The sequence below is a fragment of the Siphateles boraxobius genome, unplaced genomic scaffold (assembly GCF_051911475.1).
Source record: "Siphateles boraxobius isolate OS27281-9 unplaced genomic scaffold, OSU_SipBor_1 34, whole genome shotgun sequence".
In the NCBI taxonomy this organism is placed as follows: Eukaryota; Metazoa; Chordata; class Actinopteri; order Cypriniformes; family Leuciscidae; genus Siphateles; species Siphateles boraxobius.
The window spans coordinates 307,354-324,887 of record NW_027508964.1 but is presented as its reverse complement, the minus strand read 5'-3'; the positions used below and the strand labels follow the sequence as shown (position 1 = coordinate 324,887).

Genomic DNA, 17,534 nt, shown 5'->3' with positions numbered 1-17,534 from the left:
CAACATTGATAATAATAATAAATGTTTCTTGATCATCAAATCATCATATTATAGTGATTTCTGAAGGATCATGTGACACTGAAGACTGGAGTAATGATGATGAAAATTCAGCTTTGATCACAGGAATAAATTACACTTTACTATATATTCACATAGAAAACAGATGATTTACATTGAAATAATATTTCATATTTGTTTTGTATTTTTAATCAAATAAATGCAGCCTTGGTGAGCAGAAGAGACTTCTTTTAAAAACATTAAATATCTTACCGACCCCAAACTTTTGAACGGCAGTGTATATAGGCTACATAAATATAATTCAGATTGCTTGGCTGGGAAAAGAAAGCCATATACACCAAGGGTGCATGGGTTGAGGGTGAGTAAATTATGGGATAACTTACATTTTTGGGTAAACTATTCTTTTTAGCATGCATACTCAACCGAGGAACTCTTCCCGATTCTCTTGATTGTGATGCCTTCAGTGTTGTGTTGCTGTCTTTTCTGAGGGAGATCAGAATTCAGCAAACTGCAGCTTTATTTATGACGGATGTTATTAAGCGAGACCGTCTATAAACATGTGCCATCTACGCTTAATTTGTTGCGCACTTCAGACGAAGATGGAGAATATAGTTGTCACTGTGACTAACGTGTTCCCCCATTACCGACCGGGCTGACATATCACCAGAAAACCAATGTCTGTCCAAGTGCTCCAGAAGAGCGGCTGTCTCCAGCTCGTCACTGAAAGCCTCTGAATCAATACGGCAATTTAAGAGACTTGCCCGCGCTCTTTGTAAAGCCGTGCGGGAATTCACTCTTCAAACGACAGAAGAGTAGACAGAGAAACATCAGGAAGAGTGACCATACGGGGACATTCTACGCTTAACGTGAAGAGGGCTTAACGTGGCTTACAAGACAGTGATCTTAAAAGAGCAAATTCAGTAAACATCATATTAATAAGCTATAGACTACTTTGTACAAAAAAAAAAAATAACAGATGAGCCCAAAATATGAACGCAACGCGTTTAATTACACGTTAAGCATTTTCATGTTAAAGGGTAACATTAAACCCCTGGTCAGAGCCTGACTCCACCCACTGGCAATATTTGAAAAATGCTGGGAAAGTGGGCGGAGCCCAGCGGAGGGGGGCGTCTCTCTGTAAGCGAGGGCGTGGTTAGCTGGTACCCTCTGACGTCACATGGTCCCACAACTTCCAATAGGAACATTGAACTGCAGTAGCCACCGTTCAACCTGAAGAGGGCAGCACTCAGACGTTTTTACACCATATATTGTAGAATTAAAACACTTTAAACCCAAATGTCAAAAAATTTACTCGAATCAATGAATGAAGCGCCATTCTTACAGATCATTAACTTAAAAAAAGTTGTTTTATTGTTTTAAATGTCCCACCATAGGTGACCAATAAACCAATTTATTATTACAGAATTATCTTTAAATGCGCATATATATTTATAAATATATATATATATATATGTATATATATGTGTGTCTGTGCATTTAAAGATAATTCTTTATTATCTTCTTTGATTATCTGATTAATCAGAGACTCTGATTGTCTTCTTTAAAGATAATATATATATATATATATATATATATATATATATATATATATATATATATATATCTTCCTATATAGTTTATCTTCCTGTGTTGCAAACAATTTTCATGTCGCTAATACAAAACTTTTGTTGTTGCACTTCCATTGTGTTATGGACTGTTTGTGTTGTGGTTTAAATTAGTTGCATTGTGTACTATTTGTAACTTTTTTTTGCATTGCTAATTTTCTGTCTCCTGTCAGGAGGATGTGTGGTTCTACTTTCATTGTGTTCCTGCTGAGCTTCTCCCTCTCATTTAAGTATGATTTCCAAAACCAAATGTTTCTAGTCGGCATATTCATCCAGATGATCCGATATATGGTGATTCTGTCTTTGCTGTGATTAAAGCAATAGTTCACCCTAAATGAAAATCATTTACTCATCCTCGTGTCATTCCAAACCCTGTATGATATTCTTACTGTGCAACATAAAAGGAGAAATGTTGAAGGTTTGTAACGATATAAGTGGGGTGAATTATTACTTGAAGTTCTCAGGAATACAATCTCTGTTTAGAACAGATATTAAGGTGTTCATTTTCACCGTTCATCACACACACTCGGATCCCTTTATATCCAACAGCAAAATGACAAGCGTTAACCAAACTGCCAGATTCGTTAGGGGATCAACCTTTTATTAGTCGACAGGATTATCATGGAAAATCTTTTCTGGAGTGTCACAACTGTGAGCACTCTGTCAAAGAAAAGGGGAAAAAAGTGAACAAAAAAACATTTGTAAATGAGTATAGTGAGGACAATAGATTTATCTAATCAAATATAGTGAAATATCATCTCAATTCTTCATCACAACTCTCCCTGCAAGACAGTTTGGTGCAGAGCGGCTACAATAACAACTGCAACCATACGCCCATAATCATATAGAACTGCTTGTGGTTCTTTATTAATATCATCATAATTGTTATTCTTTTAGGGGATCTCTTTAGATTGTCTCAGTTTTCCCTGTAGTGCAGCATCTCTGCAATGCAGCAAAAATAAATCTAATGAAGACAAGAGAGAGCGTGCCCTAGAAGACACCTTTCTAGTGCACTACATAGGGGGTGAAAGAGTCACACTGTCTGTGCAGTATGTGGCCCGATCTCTCCCATGTAGTGTGCTATATCAACCCTTGCTTCTGATTTACATCTGAATCTGTCATTTCATCCGCTCCGGCTCTCAGGAGCTCACGTCATGGGTGAGATACAGTACAGTAGAAAGCAAACGTGGTTCATGGATTTTCATATTGCACCATTAGAGAATGGAACACAAATAATTATCAATCAAGACTTGCTTTTCTAGGTTAAACAAGATATGTGCAAACATGACTAAAGGACTTTATTAACCAAATCAAAAAAATTCCCTGTAATACCCACAAATAAAAAAAAATCTCATTTTATATATATATATTTTTTTTATATATTTATACTCATAAGAATACGAAATCTTCACATTTGATTATTTTTGTAGTCAAAAAATTCTGGGCTGGACCCGCGGTCATTATTCATACTGTCATCTTCTTAAATCGTTTTGTTCTCATGCACTCCCAGGAAACGGTGACAACTTTGGACCAATGGAAATCACTCTCACGCTTTATCTCAAACTAATTACACAAAGAAATTTCAGTAAAAAAGAAAAAATTCAAATGGGTTCCCAGTCATTAGTTTGTGCACACTAACTGCTAAAATAAGTAAATTAGTAAATCATCATAGTCATCATAATTATTATTAATAATAATAATAATAAAATCATTTTGGCAATCTCTTGGTGTGGAGTCCTCTTTAAGAAGTGAATTCACTGTTTAAAAAAGCTTAAAATAAAGAAACTGTTAGGAGTAGAAGTGGAAATATATATACAACCGCGCATGAAGAGTTCGCTTTTTGCTCTTGCCGCTTTATTTTTGTCCGGTCTTTGTTATACCAGTGTGTAGGACTTTGCGTAGGGATTGTTGTTCTGTTTTAAGTGTCCTCTGGAGTCCAGCAGTGATTCCTGGGAGGTGCTGATTTTGGCCGCCTGTGCCAAGTCTGTTCCGGCCTCTCTCTGCGGGAGCGTGGAGGCTGTGCCCGGCTGCCACTGCTGCACGTCCCTGCCGGCTGGCACCTCCATCGGCGTGGGCTCCAGCAGGCCCGGGCGCTTCAGTGAACGGGTCTTCTGCGGCTCCAAACAGGCCTGGCCCATCGCCGCTTCACGAGACGTTCCCGACACTCCCCGGTTCAAAAGAAAGTCCATCCGCAGGTACGGAGGCAGGTGGACGAGCTCCCCTCCTGCAAGACAAATACACCTTTTTAATGATTCAAAAGGCAATTACTGCATGTTTCGGTCACACTTTAGATTAGGGTCCAATTCTCACTATTAACAAAGACTTTCAAAACTACGACTTTTGCCTCAGTAAACTCCTAATTACTGTTTTAATAGCTAGTAAGGTAGTTGTAAAGTTTAGGTATTGGGTAGGATTAGGGATGTAGGGCAATAAGGCATTAATATATGCTTATTAAGTACTAATAAACAGCCAATATCCTAGTAATATGCATGCTAATAAGCAACTAGTTAAAGGACAATAACAGGGCTAAATAACACATGGGTACTAAGTCGACCGTTCTCTGGGATGTGTTTTCATGATAATCAAATGTACCCAGTTTCAACATTAGTTTTAGTGTAACCACAGATTAGCTTATAACGCTAGTGTATGGGGAATAGAATAAGTAAAAATAAAAATCGCTAGTTAATACCACTAACAAGGCTCAAAATAGCCCCACACTAACACACTAGCATAATGAGGGTTTCTACCTGCAAACCGAAGCATTGAGAACTGTGTAAGTGTACAGACAGTTTAACGAACGCCGTGCTACGTGAGCTGAACTGTGACTATCGACCAGCACGTAGCACGGCGTTCGTGGTTTGACTGGTCGAGACTGTTTTCCAAAGATGGATCCTGCTTATATACGCGAAGTGTACTGTCTTTATAAAGTATCTTCTTATTACACTGTCTGTACACTTACACAGTTCTCAATGCTTCGGTTTGCAGGTAGAGACCCTCATTATGCTAGCGTGTTAGTGTGGGGCTATTTTGAGCCTTGTTAGTGGTATTAACTAGCGATTTTTATTTTTACTTATTCGACGCCCCATACACTAGCGTTATAAGCTAATCTGTGGCTACACTAAAACTAACGTTAAAACTGGGTACATTCGATTATCATGAAAACGCATCGCAGAGAACGGTCGACTCGGTACCCATGTGTTATTTAGCACTAGGTTCATTTTGGGCCGGAATTGTCCTTTAATAGTGAGAATTGGACCCTAAACTAAACTGTTACCCATATTTCTATATGTGATTTCTTAATGGTTTTATTAAATAAAACGTATTGCACAAGACATGTCTTTCTGCGTTCATACCAGCTACACCTCTATAGGAGCTTGTCACTTGTGCCTGTGTCCAAAATGTCATACAGCCTAATACATTTGGTTTGAATCTTACTTTGTGACCATTCTAAATAGTATGAATGCAATTCTGACGTACTACTTCAGCCATGTAGTCGCTGTCATGTGACCTGTCTACTGACAGAATTTTCATTTTTGGGTGAACTATCCCTTTAACAATGGACCTTTTTGTCAGCGAAATCATACCAAAATTTTGCTAATATAACCACACCATTAGAAGGTAGCATTATTATTTTGCTTTTGGGAGAATATAATTACTTAAAGGGATAGTTCACCCAAAAATTTAAACTCTGTCATTCTGTCAAATTCTGCCGGCCACAAAAAGTTATTAAAGACATCGTTAAAATAGTCCAAGTGACTACAGTGGCTCAATCTTAAGTTTATCAAGCGACGAGAATACTTTTTGTGCGCAAAAACAAACAAAAATAACGACTTTATTTCAACTATTGATGTCCTTCTCTGTGGGTGTCAAGTGAGTTCACTAGTGTAACAGCGCAGCGCTTCTGTGTTGTACGTCACACACATGATCAGCGTCGGCCAATAGTGAGCCTGCGTTTGACGTAGCTCTACGCAATCACACTACGCTAACTCACTCGAGGCTCACAGAGAAGGAAATCAATAGTTGAAATAAAGTCCTTATTTTTGTTTGTTTTTGCGCACAAAAAGTATTCTCGTCGCTTGATAAACTTAAGATTGAGCCACTGTAGTCACTTGGACTATTTTAACGATGTCTTTAATAACTTTTCGGGGAACAAGTGTCAATCCCTTAGAAGCCTATGGAGGAGTGATCCAGCTCTCAGATTTAATCACAAATATCTTAATTTGTGTTCTGAAGATGAACGAAGGTCTTACGCGGTTGAACAACATGAGGGAGAGTAATTACTGACAGAATTTACATTTTTGGGTGAACTATCCCTTAAAAATGCTGCTCCTAAATATTAGTTTATTTCCCCTAGATTATTAAGAACATCTCCAATCGGGAAGAATAGAGTCTGGAGTCGTTACCTCGCACCAGTGGTCTCACCTGGTCTGTGGGCCTTGGGTACGGCCATGTTTATCACCCTGCACACGTCCTGTGGTTTGGGAGGTGAGGCGGTGAACCTGCAGATGCCTGATTCTGACGGTGTACTGGATGTTAGACTGTCTGTGTAATCATTGGTGCCGGCTGTCATCTGCTCGGAGGACGTGTCCGAGATGAAACACTCTGTGATGGTGAACTTGGCATGTCGTAGATGTTCCTCCATCTTGGCGTGTTCATAGGCTCTGGCCAGCTCCTCGTACGTAGACGACGCGCTCTCAGTGGAGACCATGCTGCTGCGAGCCCGATCTGAACACAACGGGTCACAACTCATCAACAACAGTAGTTCTGCATGAACTTGCACTTGAACTTATACATTTTAGTTGCTCACAGAGATCTCTGAGATCCCAAAATCAGCGGCTCCTTGAAATTCCCCGGTCACGATTAAAATCTAAAGGAGATCGTGTTTTTCTCAATCGCTGCTCCTAAGTTGGGAATGAGTTACTAGTGTCTATCAGATCCTCTATTTCTGTAACCATGTTTAAAACTCAGCTTAACGACATTTTGCTGCTTTGTAAGGACCGTTAGGCTTTGATTTTATTTTATATTAGTATTATTTTCATTTTTATATTGTATTATTTCTTTCTTTGTATTTTACTGTGTTTTATCTTATTCGTATGAAATTGTACAACACTTTGGTAAACACTGTGTTTTCTAAGGTGCTTTATAAATAAACTTTGATTTGATTTGATGTAGCTTTGCTGTCATATCAATGTGATCATTTAATAATGCTAATTTAAAATGCTTTTTATTATTATTATGAAGTTTCCATTCAGAAGAAATAAGAACAGGGATAGACTATCGTTCAAAAGTTTGGGGCTGGTAAGATGTTTTTCATATTTTTAAAAGAATTTTTTTTTAAATATTAGTATATTTTAAAATGTAATTTATTCCAGAGAATTCAGCAGCCATTACTCCAGTCTTCAGTGTCACATGATCCTTCAGAAATCATTCTGATTTGCTGATTTGGAGCTCAAGAAACATTTATTATTATCATCAATGTTGAAAACAGTTGTGTTGTTAAATATATTGCAGTTTTCAAACATATTTTTCATACTTTGATGAATAGAAAGTTCAAAAGAGCTTTTGTTACATTATTAATGTCGTTGCTGTCAATTTTGATCAATTGAATGTGTATGTGCTGAATAAAAATATTAATTTCTTAAAAAAAAAAATCTTTTGAATGGTAGTGTATTTCAATAAAATGCAGCAGTGGTAAAGTTTGATTAATTTCCCACATAATACTCTTTAAACCAGTCTGTTGAAATGAATTCGTTTAAAACTGATTCAATGATTCGATTGCGTCAAATAATAATGTATGTCCCTTAATGCCATTTTATATGTTTTAAAGTGTTTTAGCTATAGGAATATATTGCTTTTTTCTTTGTATTTTTATATTCAGGCATACAAAAATAATATCATTTTTCATTGTGTTCACCATTTTTAAAACATAAACATTAAGATATATACTGAATATTGTAAAAATGCTTATAATTAGATGAAAAAATTATAATGGTAACACTTTAGTTTAAGGTCCAATTCTCACTATTAACTATGCATATAACATATTACTAGGATATTGGGTGTTTATTAGTACTTATAAAGCACATATTAATGCCTTATTGCCCTACATCCCTAATCTTACCCAATACCTAAACTTAACAACTACCTTACTAACTATTAATACGCAGCAATTAGGAGTTTATTGAGGCAAAATCCGTTATTAATAGTTAGTTAATAGGGAGAATTGGACACTAAACTAAAGTGACCTATTACAAACATTATAATATATAATACAAAAATACATGGGCGTTGGAACCATAGTATATGTGTGGGACAAGACCCACCAACTTTTTAAGACCATTGATATTGGACCCACTCACTTCTACCGTCTCTAATTCAGAGCATATGTCTGTTCACTTTTCAGAGCGCCGTGAGTCAAATCCATTCCACTTGAGAAAAGCCCTAATAAATTTAACTCCATTCCGCGTTTTATCTACAGCGTTGATTTCCACGCTGCTCAAATCCATTCCAGCTCAATCAGAGTCCCACCAAACATTCACTTTTCAGGTGCTGTCCCAACGCGAGTCTCAGATTCCTATGGGAACCGGAGCTTCTTACAGTTAAAATACAGATCATATGAAGTTTAAAACATTTAAATAGACATATCAAGTAGTAATTAATTAATGTATATAAATCTTAGTTGATTATTGGCTATTAGAGCTGGTTTTACGCAATTAACGCGCTGTTTGATTTGTGATCGCGCTGTGCTTATTCCATTCATTCGAGTAGCCTATCATATTGCACGAGGCTTAAATCATTTAAACATACATACAATAATATACAATATCATATTGTAGAACATGTAGTAGCCTATTTGAGTTGCTATTACTCCTGCTAAGCTCTGATTTCTGAGAGATGCACGCATAGATGGATCTGCGCTCGTTTAATTTTTATTCTCTCTCACTCATTATTGCATAGAGATTTAAAAAAAGGTATTTGGCTTCGGGAACACCCCTAATCTTCGGGAAAACCCAACCACATTTTTTTTTGCTTCCGACGCCCATGCAAAAATATAATATAAAAACAAATTAGCTGAAGTACCCAGCTGTATATTATATACATATAAAGATGTACATATATTTCCCAGTGTAGCAGACTGACCAGTGTCCTGTGATGGACTGACACTATAGCTGTCGCTCTCCTTGTCCACCGATCCGGCCACTCGGGGCGTTCCCAGCCTCCAGTCCGTGCTGAGAGTGTGGACGGAGACCGGGGGGTGAGGGCGATTCAGCGTCCACTGACTAGCGTAGCGGTTACGAGCAGCGGGACCAGCTTTAGCTGTGCGCCGAGAGGTGGGATCTGAGGACGGGTTCGCAAACACTCAGTTAAACAGCATAATCAAACACATGAATGTATTATATGTGTGTTAAGAAGGGTCTCTTACTCGACAGACTGCTCTTACTCGTTCCGGGTCTGACGTCAGAGACGTCCACTAGCGGGCCGGTGGCCTGCGACAGAGACTGATAGTGGACGGAGTGCGTGACAGTTGCCGACTTCTGTTTGGCAGTTTCTCCGAAATCGTTATCGGTCAACAGCACAGTCGATCTGTCGTCTAAGAGGGAAGGGAGAGATGGAGCTATTATGGCGCTTTTCCACTACACAGTACCAGCTCGACTCGACTCGCCTTTGTTTGGTTTTCCACCGTGTAAAAGTTGTACCTGCTTTCGGGAACTTTTTTTCGTATCACCTCCGGCGAGGTTCTGAGCACTGTTGCCAACTATTTTCAAAGGAAAATAGCTAAAGCCTTCCCTAATAGTCACTAAATGTCGCAAGATGACGTCATACGTTAATTAGCATATTCATGACGTCGTCGCGTCGTACTTGCGTTTTGCCTGCCTAATATGTTTTCTCCCTAAATTCATGCTCACATTCTGTATTTTAATATAATATAATATAATATAGCCGAATGTCCAATAAAGCTGTTATCATTACCTATATTATTTTTGTCAGACAATAGAACAAGTAGCTATGATATAGTGAATGACTAATTTTTTTTATATGTGTAAAATTATAAGAATTGAGAGAGTTCGGGAACTGGGTGAAAGCGCTGTGATAGTGAGTATTACAAGTAATAAGCACAGGAAAAGAAAGGAAATTAAAACGGTCAAACAAAACTCTTTAAATATAAAACAAAAGAGAAGCAGATAAGTGACAATTCCGTGGAAAAACAAAATAACTTGCGCGCGCTCAACACATGAACGTGCCGCTGTCCGTCTCAGCCAATCACTGAACAGGGAGACGCAGTTCGAGAGAGTGACGGCAGGGAGAAAGCAAGGGTTCGCGCTCGCAGGACAGGACTGGCAACATCTGGAGGTTACCGAGGTTTGTCTAAAAAGTCGCTAGATTTGTCGCTAGTCGCTTTTTGGAAAAAATGCCGCTTTTCAGAGAGGGGTCTGAAAAGTCGCTAAAAATAGTGACAAAAGCGCAATCCATGCAAACCTGTCAACGCCCACGATAAAGTGTATGTAAACCGCAAAAGTAAGCTTATGTCTAGGACAGTTATTCATTTGTTGTGGGTTCATCCACATTTTTTTTGCACTTTTCAATGCACTTTGTTTGTTACATTCTTTCAGCAGTCAGCAGTTATAGGCCTAACATAGGCTATTCAAGAAGGGGGGCTTTAAAGATGGCCAAATAAAAATATATTTTTTATTTTACTAATTTATTTATTTTAAGTTATATTGTGCTTTGTTTAAATAATATCTGCTGGAATGTTAAAAAAAATTCAGTGTTAAATAAATTGTATTTTTGCAATTTGATTTTTTTCTCTGAAAAGCAAGACAAAATAGTAAAAAAGTATATTTCTACTATTTAATTAAATGCAATGGTGAAAAAATTGGCAAAATAAATGGAAAAAATGTGAAACACCGCGTTCGGTGTTCGGCCTTCGGCCAAGCGTTTCATTATTATTCGGCTTCGGCCAAGAATTTTCATTTCGGTGCATCCCTAGTCTATACGGTAATTTCTCTACTGTGCGACAGAGAGTCGCGTGGTTATGATGCAATCGTTAGCCTATTTTTACAAAAACGGTACGGGGCCATAACGTAAGATACAAAGTAGTGGAGCCTTTTATGCATTGTCGTGTTTCTTTAGAAATAAATAATGGACAAATGAAGTCTTTGGATGCCTCAGATGTAAAGTTATTCGCTGTCAAATTGACGCCAAATTGAAGGGGAGTCAGTGGAATGCTAACAGCGGGTGAAGTTCTGCTACAATGGCGGCTCCCGCGAGGCTTCAGTTTCCGGCTGATCGAGTGGAGGCGATACTAAAATGTGACGTGAAAACACTGCAGACTGCTGATTGGTCGGAGAGAATCGTCATCATTGCAAGTGCCAGAGCTGTTTTTTCCAGCAGTGTTTCGTTTTGCTGCCCTCAGCCTCTCCTGAAACAACGTTTGTCTTCTTCCTGAGAAAAAGCCACATCCCGAGGATCAAAAACAGCATACACTCGATTTCCTCCATTGTCCTGTGTGTGTGTGTGTGGGTAGTGGGTGTGTGCCGCGTAGAAGACTACGTCACGGCAGTTTCCTGTGGCGTCGCTATGACGACTAGGTACTATTGTGGAGGTGCGATCTGTAATGGAAAACGCAGCGAAAAGCGAGTGGAGTCGAGCTGGTACTGGTAATGGAAAAGCGCCATTAGAGGCTCCTATAGCACTGTTTCTCATATAAACGTTCAGGTTTGAATGTGTTTCAGTGAACACCACTCACCCACTGTTTCCATGGTGTCTCTCTCTTCGATGAGTAGCTGCGCTCGGGGGATGTCGATGTGCATGCGGAGGGTCTGCTGTTGTTTGTTCATGGTGTCTGAAGGCCTTGTGTTCTTACTGGAGAAAAACACAAACAAGCCTGTGAATAACATCTCTGCTTTCACAAGGTCACTATGACATGTGAGCCAAAGGAATAGTTTATCATTTGCTCACCCATATATATGGTTTCTTTTTTCTGTGGAACACAAAATACGATATTTTGAAGAATTTCCAAGCTGCAGTTTTCATACAATATCAGAATATGGCACCAAGGACTGTCAAATGTGAAAAAGGATGGAACAGCTTTTTGTGTATTTTTTATATTCTTAAGAACTGATAAAAAAATATTTGATTGTATGGTTTCAAAAGAATTTAAATATACAATGAGATGTATGAACTACTTGAGGGCCGATAGAGTTTGATTCATTTGTATTTAATATTCTTTAGAATCGTCTGTTACAATGAATCTATTCAAAACACTGATTCTATTGTATAACCTCAGAAGATTTGTAATATAAAGAGCTGTATGAACCACCTGATAGTGCTTGTTAATAAAATGAGGAAAGTTTGATTCATTTACACATAATATTCTTTAGAATTGTCCATTAAAGTGAATCTTTTATGATTCTCCTACTTTTATGATGTTTTTAGTCATTTTGGATCAATTCTAATTGTTACTGAATGGAAAAGAACAGCTCTGAGATTCTTCCAAATAACTTACTTTCTGTTACATAGAAGATAAAACATAATAATAAAAAAACTGAAAATCATCGATGTGTTTACCTCATAAGCATTTCAGCTAAACTTTTTGCATCTGTGGAACAAACAACAAGCTTTATTAGTGTCCACTGAAAACGAAAGTGTTATTGATTCATCTAAAATAGGCTGGTATGAGTAAAATCTCATATGGCAACATATGCTGTCTGTATTTACGCCTACGAATCTACAGCTTCTCTTTGAAAACCCTGATCTGTAGCTAAGAGCTGTGAAAGCATCTGACCCCTGAGCCGCTTCAGCCTCTGCTCTCTCCTCCTCCTCCTCAGCACCATCAGCAGGACGAAGAGCAGCACCATTCCCACCAAGATGCATGAGATCGTCACCATCATCTTCATCCCCTCGTTGTTTGTTTTCTTAATCGGGTCCTTCACCGCAGTCTTCACCAGCGGAGGAATGGTGCCTTTCGCAAACAGATTCAATACTTAGCTTTAATGCGAAAACACATTTTTGATTATTATTTTAAAGATGACCTGCCTTGGTTTTTCATGCTTGAATCTTCAAAAAACACATTGTTTTCCACATATTTTATATTGTTGCAGCATCTCACTTCATAGGCCTCGTTTACACTGCAAGTCTTGACGCCCAATTCTGATTTGTTGCCTATATCTGTTTTTTTTTTACCGTCCGTTGACACGTTCTTTCAATTGTGACCCATATCCGATTCACGTGTTTACACTTGCCATACTATCTGAAACGTCGCGCATGCTTAAAGGGGGTTCTTGCACAGATGGACGATTGCAAAATATGCTTGATGCTAGCTCTGCGATATATGCGAAGTTCACCAAACATCAGCATGATTTTGAGGCGGAGGAAAAGGGCCATCATTGCAGCTGCGCATACGCTTCAGATCTCAGGACTGATGGGAACATACAACACGATCTCATGAAAGTGCGTATCTATGCCACTAATTTTATTTCTCGCGCCATTTATACGCCAAAAATAGTTTTTGCGTGCATGATACGCACTGTAAACCCCTTGGGTAGGATTAGGGGTGTGGAGTGCGTGTGTATAACATGCCATAAAGTGCATATCATATGCACACAAAAACTGCATCGTTGCAGGCTTTATCGATGAGCAGTGGGTCCGAAGTTTTAGGATGAGCAAGCCATCCTTTGATATGTTGGGTCAACATGTGTCCACATTTTTTTCCTGTTTACACCGTCACAGAACACATCCGATCTGTGTCACATATGAGCAAAAAATCAGAATTGGGTCACATTTCACTGACAGTGTAAACGAGGCCATAGTCTGTCTGTAAAGCTATGGGCTGCGTTTCCCAAAAGCATCGTAAACTTAAGTAGATCGTAGAACAATTGTCACCAATGGTCTTTACGATCAACTTAGGTTTACGATGCTTTTAGGAAACACAGCCTCGTTTGTGCCGGTCTCTGTGAAGCCCCTCCTTCCCAAAAAGCGTAGTGTGCTCTGATTGGTCAGCTGGATTAGTGTGTTGTGATTGGTTAACCAATTCGAGAGTGTTTCGGAAATCACGCCCCTTACCATAACCGCATTAGATCCGGAGTGGAAAAAACAGCTTGTCTCTTGGCCATATCAACAACACCCTACTAACGCAACTCAACCAGGCCATATCCCCTTTTTTTGTGTGTATGCCTTGGGCAGGAATTATTTAAATGAGGAATTTTGTGATGTGTTCTTTCCCGGATGAAAACTCCAAACTACAATCAATGCGTTTGAGGGAGTTCAGAAACAGTGCGCACAGATATAGAGAATAACTGAAGAGCTTTTTCATGCTCAAACAGCAACATTACACACTAAAGAAAGTTGAAAATGGAAAAAAGCATAATAGGTCATCTTTAAAGGACAATTCTGGCCAAAAAAGAACCTGGGGCTAAATAACACATGGGTACCGAGTCGACCGTTCTCTGCGATGCGTTTTCATGATAATCGAATGTACCCAGTTTTAACGTTAGTTTTAGTGTAGCCACAGATTAGCTTATAACGCTAGTGTATGGGGCGTCGAATAAGTAAAAATAAAAATCGCTAGTTAATACCACTAACAAGGCTCAAAATAGCCCTACACTAACACACTAGCATAATGAGGGTCTCTACCTGCAAACCGAAGCATTGAGAACTGTGTAAGTGTACAGACAGTTTAACGAACGCCGTGCTACGTGAGCTGAACTGTGACTATCGACCAGCACGTAGCACGGCGTTCTTGGTTTGACTGGTCGAGACTGTTTTCAAAAGATGGCTCCTGCTTATATACGCGAAGTGTACTGTCTTTATAAAGTATCTTCTTATTAAACTGTCTGTACACTTACAAAGTTCTCAATGCTTCGGTTTGCCGGTAGAAACCCTCATTATGCTAGCGTGTTAGTGTGGGGCTATTTTGAGCCTTGTTAGTGGTATTAACTAGCGATTTTTATTTGTACTTATTCGATGCCCCATACACTAGCGTTATAAGCTAATCTGTGGTTAAACTAAAACTAACGTTAAAACTGGGTACATTCGATTATCATGAAAACGCATCCCAGAGAACGGTCGACTCGGTACCCATGTGTTATTTAGCACTAGGTTCATTTTTGGCCGGAATAAAGGTGCAAAGAGTGATTGATCAAACTTCACTTACTACCATCGTAGTTCAGAGTAGCAAATTTGACTCGTTTCTCAGCCAGTCCGGCACTGTTGTACACCTTCATCTGCAGTTCGTACCATGTGGCTTCCTGCAGGTCCAGCAGGTTGTAGCTCTTCGTAAGAGACGTGCGCTTCGCTTTGGTCCACACGGGACTGTCCAACGGACGGTATTCCAGACTGAAGGAAGTGATTGGACAGCCACCATCGTTCCAGCCAATCAGGTTGAGTTTGACGCACGTGCCGTTAATGCTAGTAAACAGCTCCTGCTCTTTGGAGTACTGTGGCTCTGTGAAGGGGAAAGAGGATGAAGGGTATTTGTGATCATTATTTTGAACTATTTACATACGTTCTGGCAAGGTAGTTATACACAAACCTTCTTGCAGTAACGTTAATAGAATGTTTTTTCAAAGTTATCTGGTCTTTAAAGGGATAGTTCACCCAAAAATGTAAATTCTGTCAGTAATTACTCTCCCTCATGTTGTTCAACCCCGTTCATCTTCGAGACACAAATTAAGATATTTCTGATGAAATCTGAGAGCTGGATCACTCCTCCATAGGCTTCTAAGGGATTGACACTTGTTCCCCGAAAAGTTATTAAAGACATCGTTAAAATAGTCCAAGTGACTACAGTGGCTCAATCTTACGTTTATCAAGCGACGAGAATACTTTTTTTGCGCAAAAACCCAAAAAATAACGACTTTATTTCAACTATTGATTTCCTTCTCTGTGGGCGTCGAGTGAGTTCACTAGTGTAACAGCGCAGCGCTTCTGTGTTGTACGTCACACGTTTGCTCACTATTGGCCGACGCTGGTCATGTGTGTGACGTACAACACAGAAGCGCTGCGCTGTTACACTAGTGAACTCACTCGACGCCCACAGAGAAGGAAATCAATAGTTGGAATAAAGTCGTTATTTTTGTTTGTTTTTGCGCACAAAAAGTATTCTCGTCGCTTGATAAACTTAAGATTGAGCCACTGTAGTCACTTGAACTATTTTAACGATGTCTTTAATAACTTTTCGGGGAACAAGTTTCAATCCCTCAGTATCAATAGATTTAATCAAAAATATCTTAATTCGTGTTCCGAAGATGAACGAAGGTCTTACGGGGTTGAACAACATGAGGGAGAGTAATTACTGAGAGAACTTAAATTTTTGGGTGAACTATCCCTTTAACAATGTTCTCAAAATATTAGCATAAAAAACTATTTATACATTGTTCAGGGAACGTTTTTTAAATGTTGCTACTTGTTCCAAAACATCCAGGGAACATTTAAAAGTAACGTTCTCGCAATGTTTGCAAAATGATCAAATGGAATGCTCCCTTAACATTAATAACCAAGAACAAAAAAGGCAAGGTAAAAATGCACACCTTTCCCATGAGTCTTCGCTTCGATTATCTCACTGATTCGGCCCGGGCCCACAGCATTCTGGGCCGTCAGTGTGAACTTGTACCAAGTGCCACAGTTGAGGTTCTCCAGACGGTAGGAGCGCTCACTGGGACTAATGGAAATACTTCCCCACTTCTCACTGTTATCCTCGGAGTATTGCAGAATATATCCTGCATGAAGACAGATGCACAGAATTAATTCACAAAAACAAATCTTTATTTTGAACTTATGATTCTTGTGGTTTTTCATGTGATGAAATCCCATCCATTTGTTCAGTGCATGTAATATCCAGCACATCCACATCGGTTGCTATAGTAATGCAACGAGACTGGTTTTCTTCCAACAACAGAGTATCTTGCCAGTGTGACAAGGATGGGTGGATGAATTCAATGTAGAATTGCATTGAATTGCTGTATTTTACACATTCAAACATGTGTTGTGTTCGAAAGCACATACTTCATATTTTACATTTATATACACATTTATCCACTGGAATGATACGTAAAATGGTTTATATTTAAACTATTGATCAAAAGTTTGGGGTTAGGTAAGATTTCTTCTACAGCTTGCTCCAGCACAAACCCTCTTTTGCAGCTGAGCTTATTGCATATGCATTTGTAGGAGCTTCCCTTTCAGTCGCAAAATTTCTGGGAGGAGAATATTTAAATGAATCATGCAAGGTGATTTACTAAGGTTTGTGCTAGTCAACTTACTGTTATTTGCGCCATTATTTACCGGCAAAAAAAGCATGTTTTACACCGGACGCTAATTTCCGCTCCTCTGGTAGATTGTGTTGGTCATTATGGAAATGATCCGGCTACGTCTGTGTTTTTTAATTTGTGCGTCATCAGTAGATCATGCACAGAACTTTCTGCTCCCATCTGCCCTTTTTTCGCTAATTTGCCGTTTAGTAAATCTGGCCCTAAGTCTCTTATGGTCACCAGGGCAGCATATTTTTGATCAAAAATACAGTAAAACAGTTTCACTATATTTTAAAATGTAATTAATTTCTGTGATGCAAAGCTGAATTTTCAGCATCATTACTCGTCACATGATCCTTCAGAAATCACTATAATATGATGATTTGATGCACAATATGCATTTTTATGCATTCTTACTGAAGAAATGTATTAATTTTATTTCAAAAACAAAAAAAGTTTACTGACCCCAAAACTTTTTTAAAAGACAGTGTTTATTTTATTAACCATGTAATGCCTATTTTTGGACAATCCAGTAATAATGTACAAATCAAATGTACATGTATTCTTACATGATTTTGTTTTTTGGAACTTAATGGGCACAAATCAAAGAATCAGATTATATAACAAATAAGTCTGTCAGATT

The 17,534-nt window shown here is 38.7% G+C and overlaps 1 protein-coding gene across 3 annotated transcripts in view; it reads right to left on the bottom strand.

Annotated features, from left to right (window-relative positions):
* Positions 1–2,234: 2,234 nt before the first annotated feature.
* Positions 2,235–17,534, bottom strand: part of dscama (Down syndrome cell adhesion molecule a) — a 94,060-nt gene continuing 78,760 nt past the window's right edge. For 2 of the 3 annotated variants that reach the window (XM_077195653.1, XM_077195655.1), the window contains 9 exons: positions 16,172–16,360; positions 14,797–15,087; positions 12,430–12,606; positions 12,213–12,243; positions 11,392–11,507; positions 9,067–9,234; positions 8,784–8,981; positions 6,066–6,368; positions 2,235–3,867 (listed from right to left, as the gene is read on the bottom strand). In XM_077195653.1, the coding sequence (XP_077051768.1) occupies positions 3,518–3,867; positions 6,066–6,368; positions 8,784–8,981; positions 9,067–9,234; positions 11,392–11,507; positions 12,213–12,243; positions 12,430–12,606; positions 14,797–15,087; positions 16,172–16,360 (1,823 nt within the window). In that variant the 3' untranslated portion in view covers positions 2,235–3,517. The remainder of the gene's footprint in view (positions 3,868–6,065; positions 6,369–8,783; positions 8,982–9,066; positions 9,235–11,391; positions 11,508–12,212; positions 12,244–12,429; positions 12,607–14,796; positions 15,088–16,171; positions 16,361–17,534) is intronic. The other variant, XM_077195654.1, reaches the window with a different exon arrangement.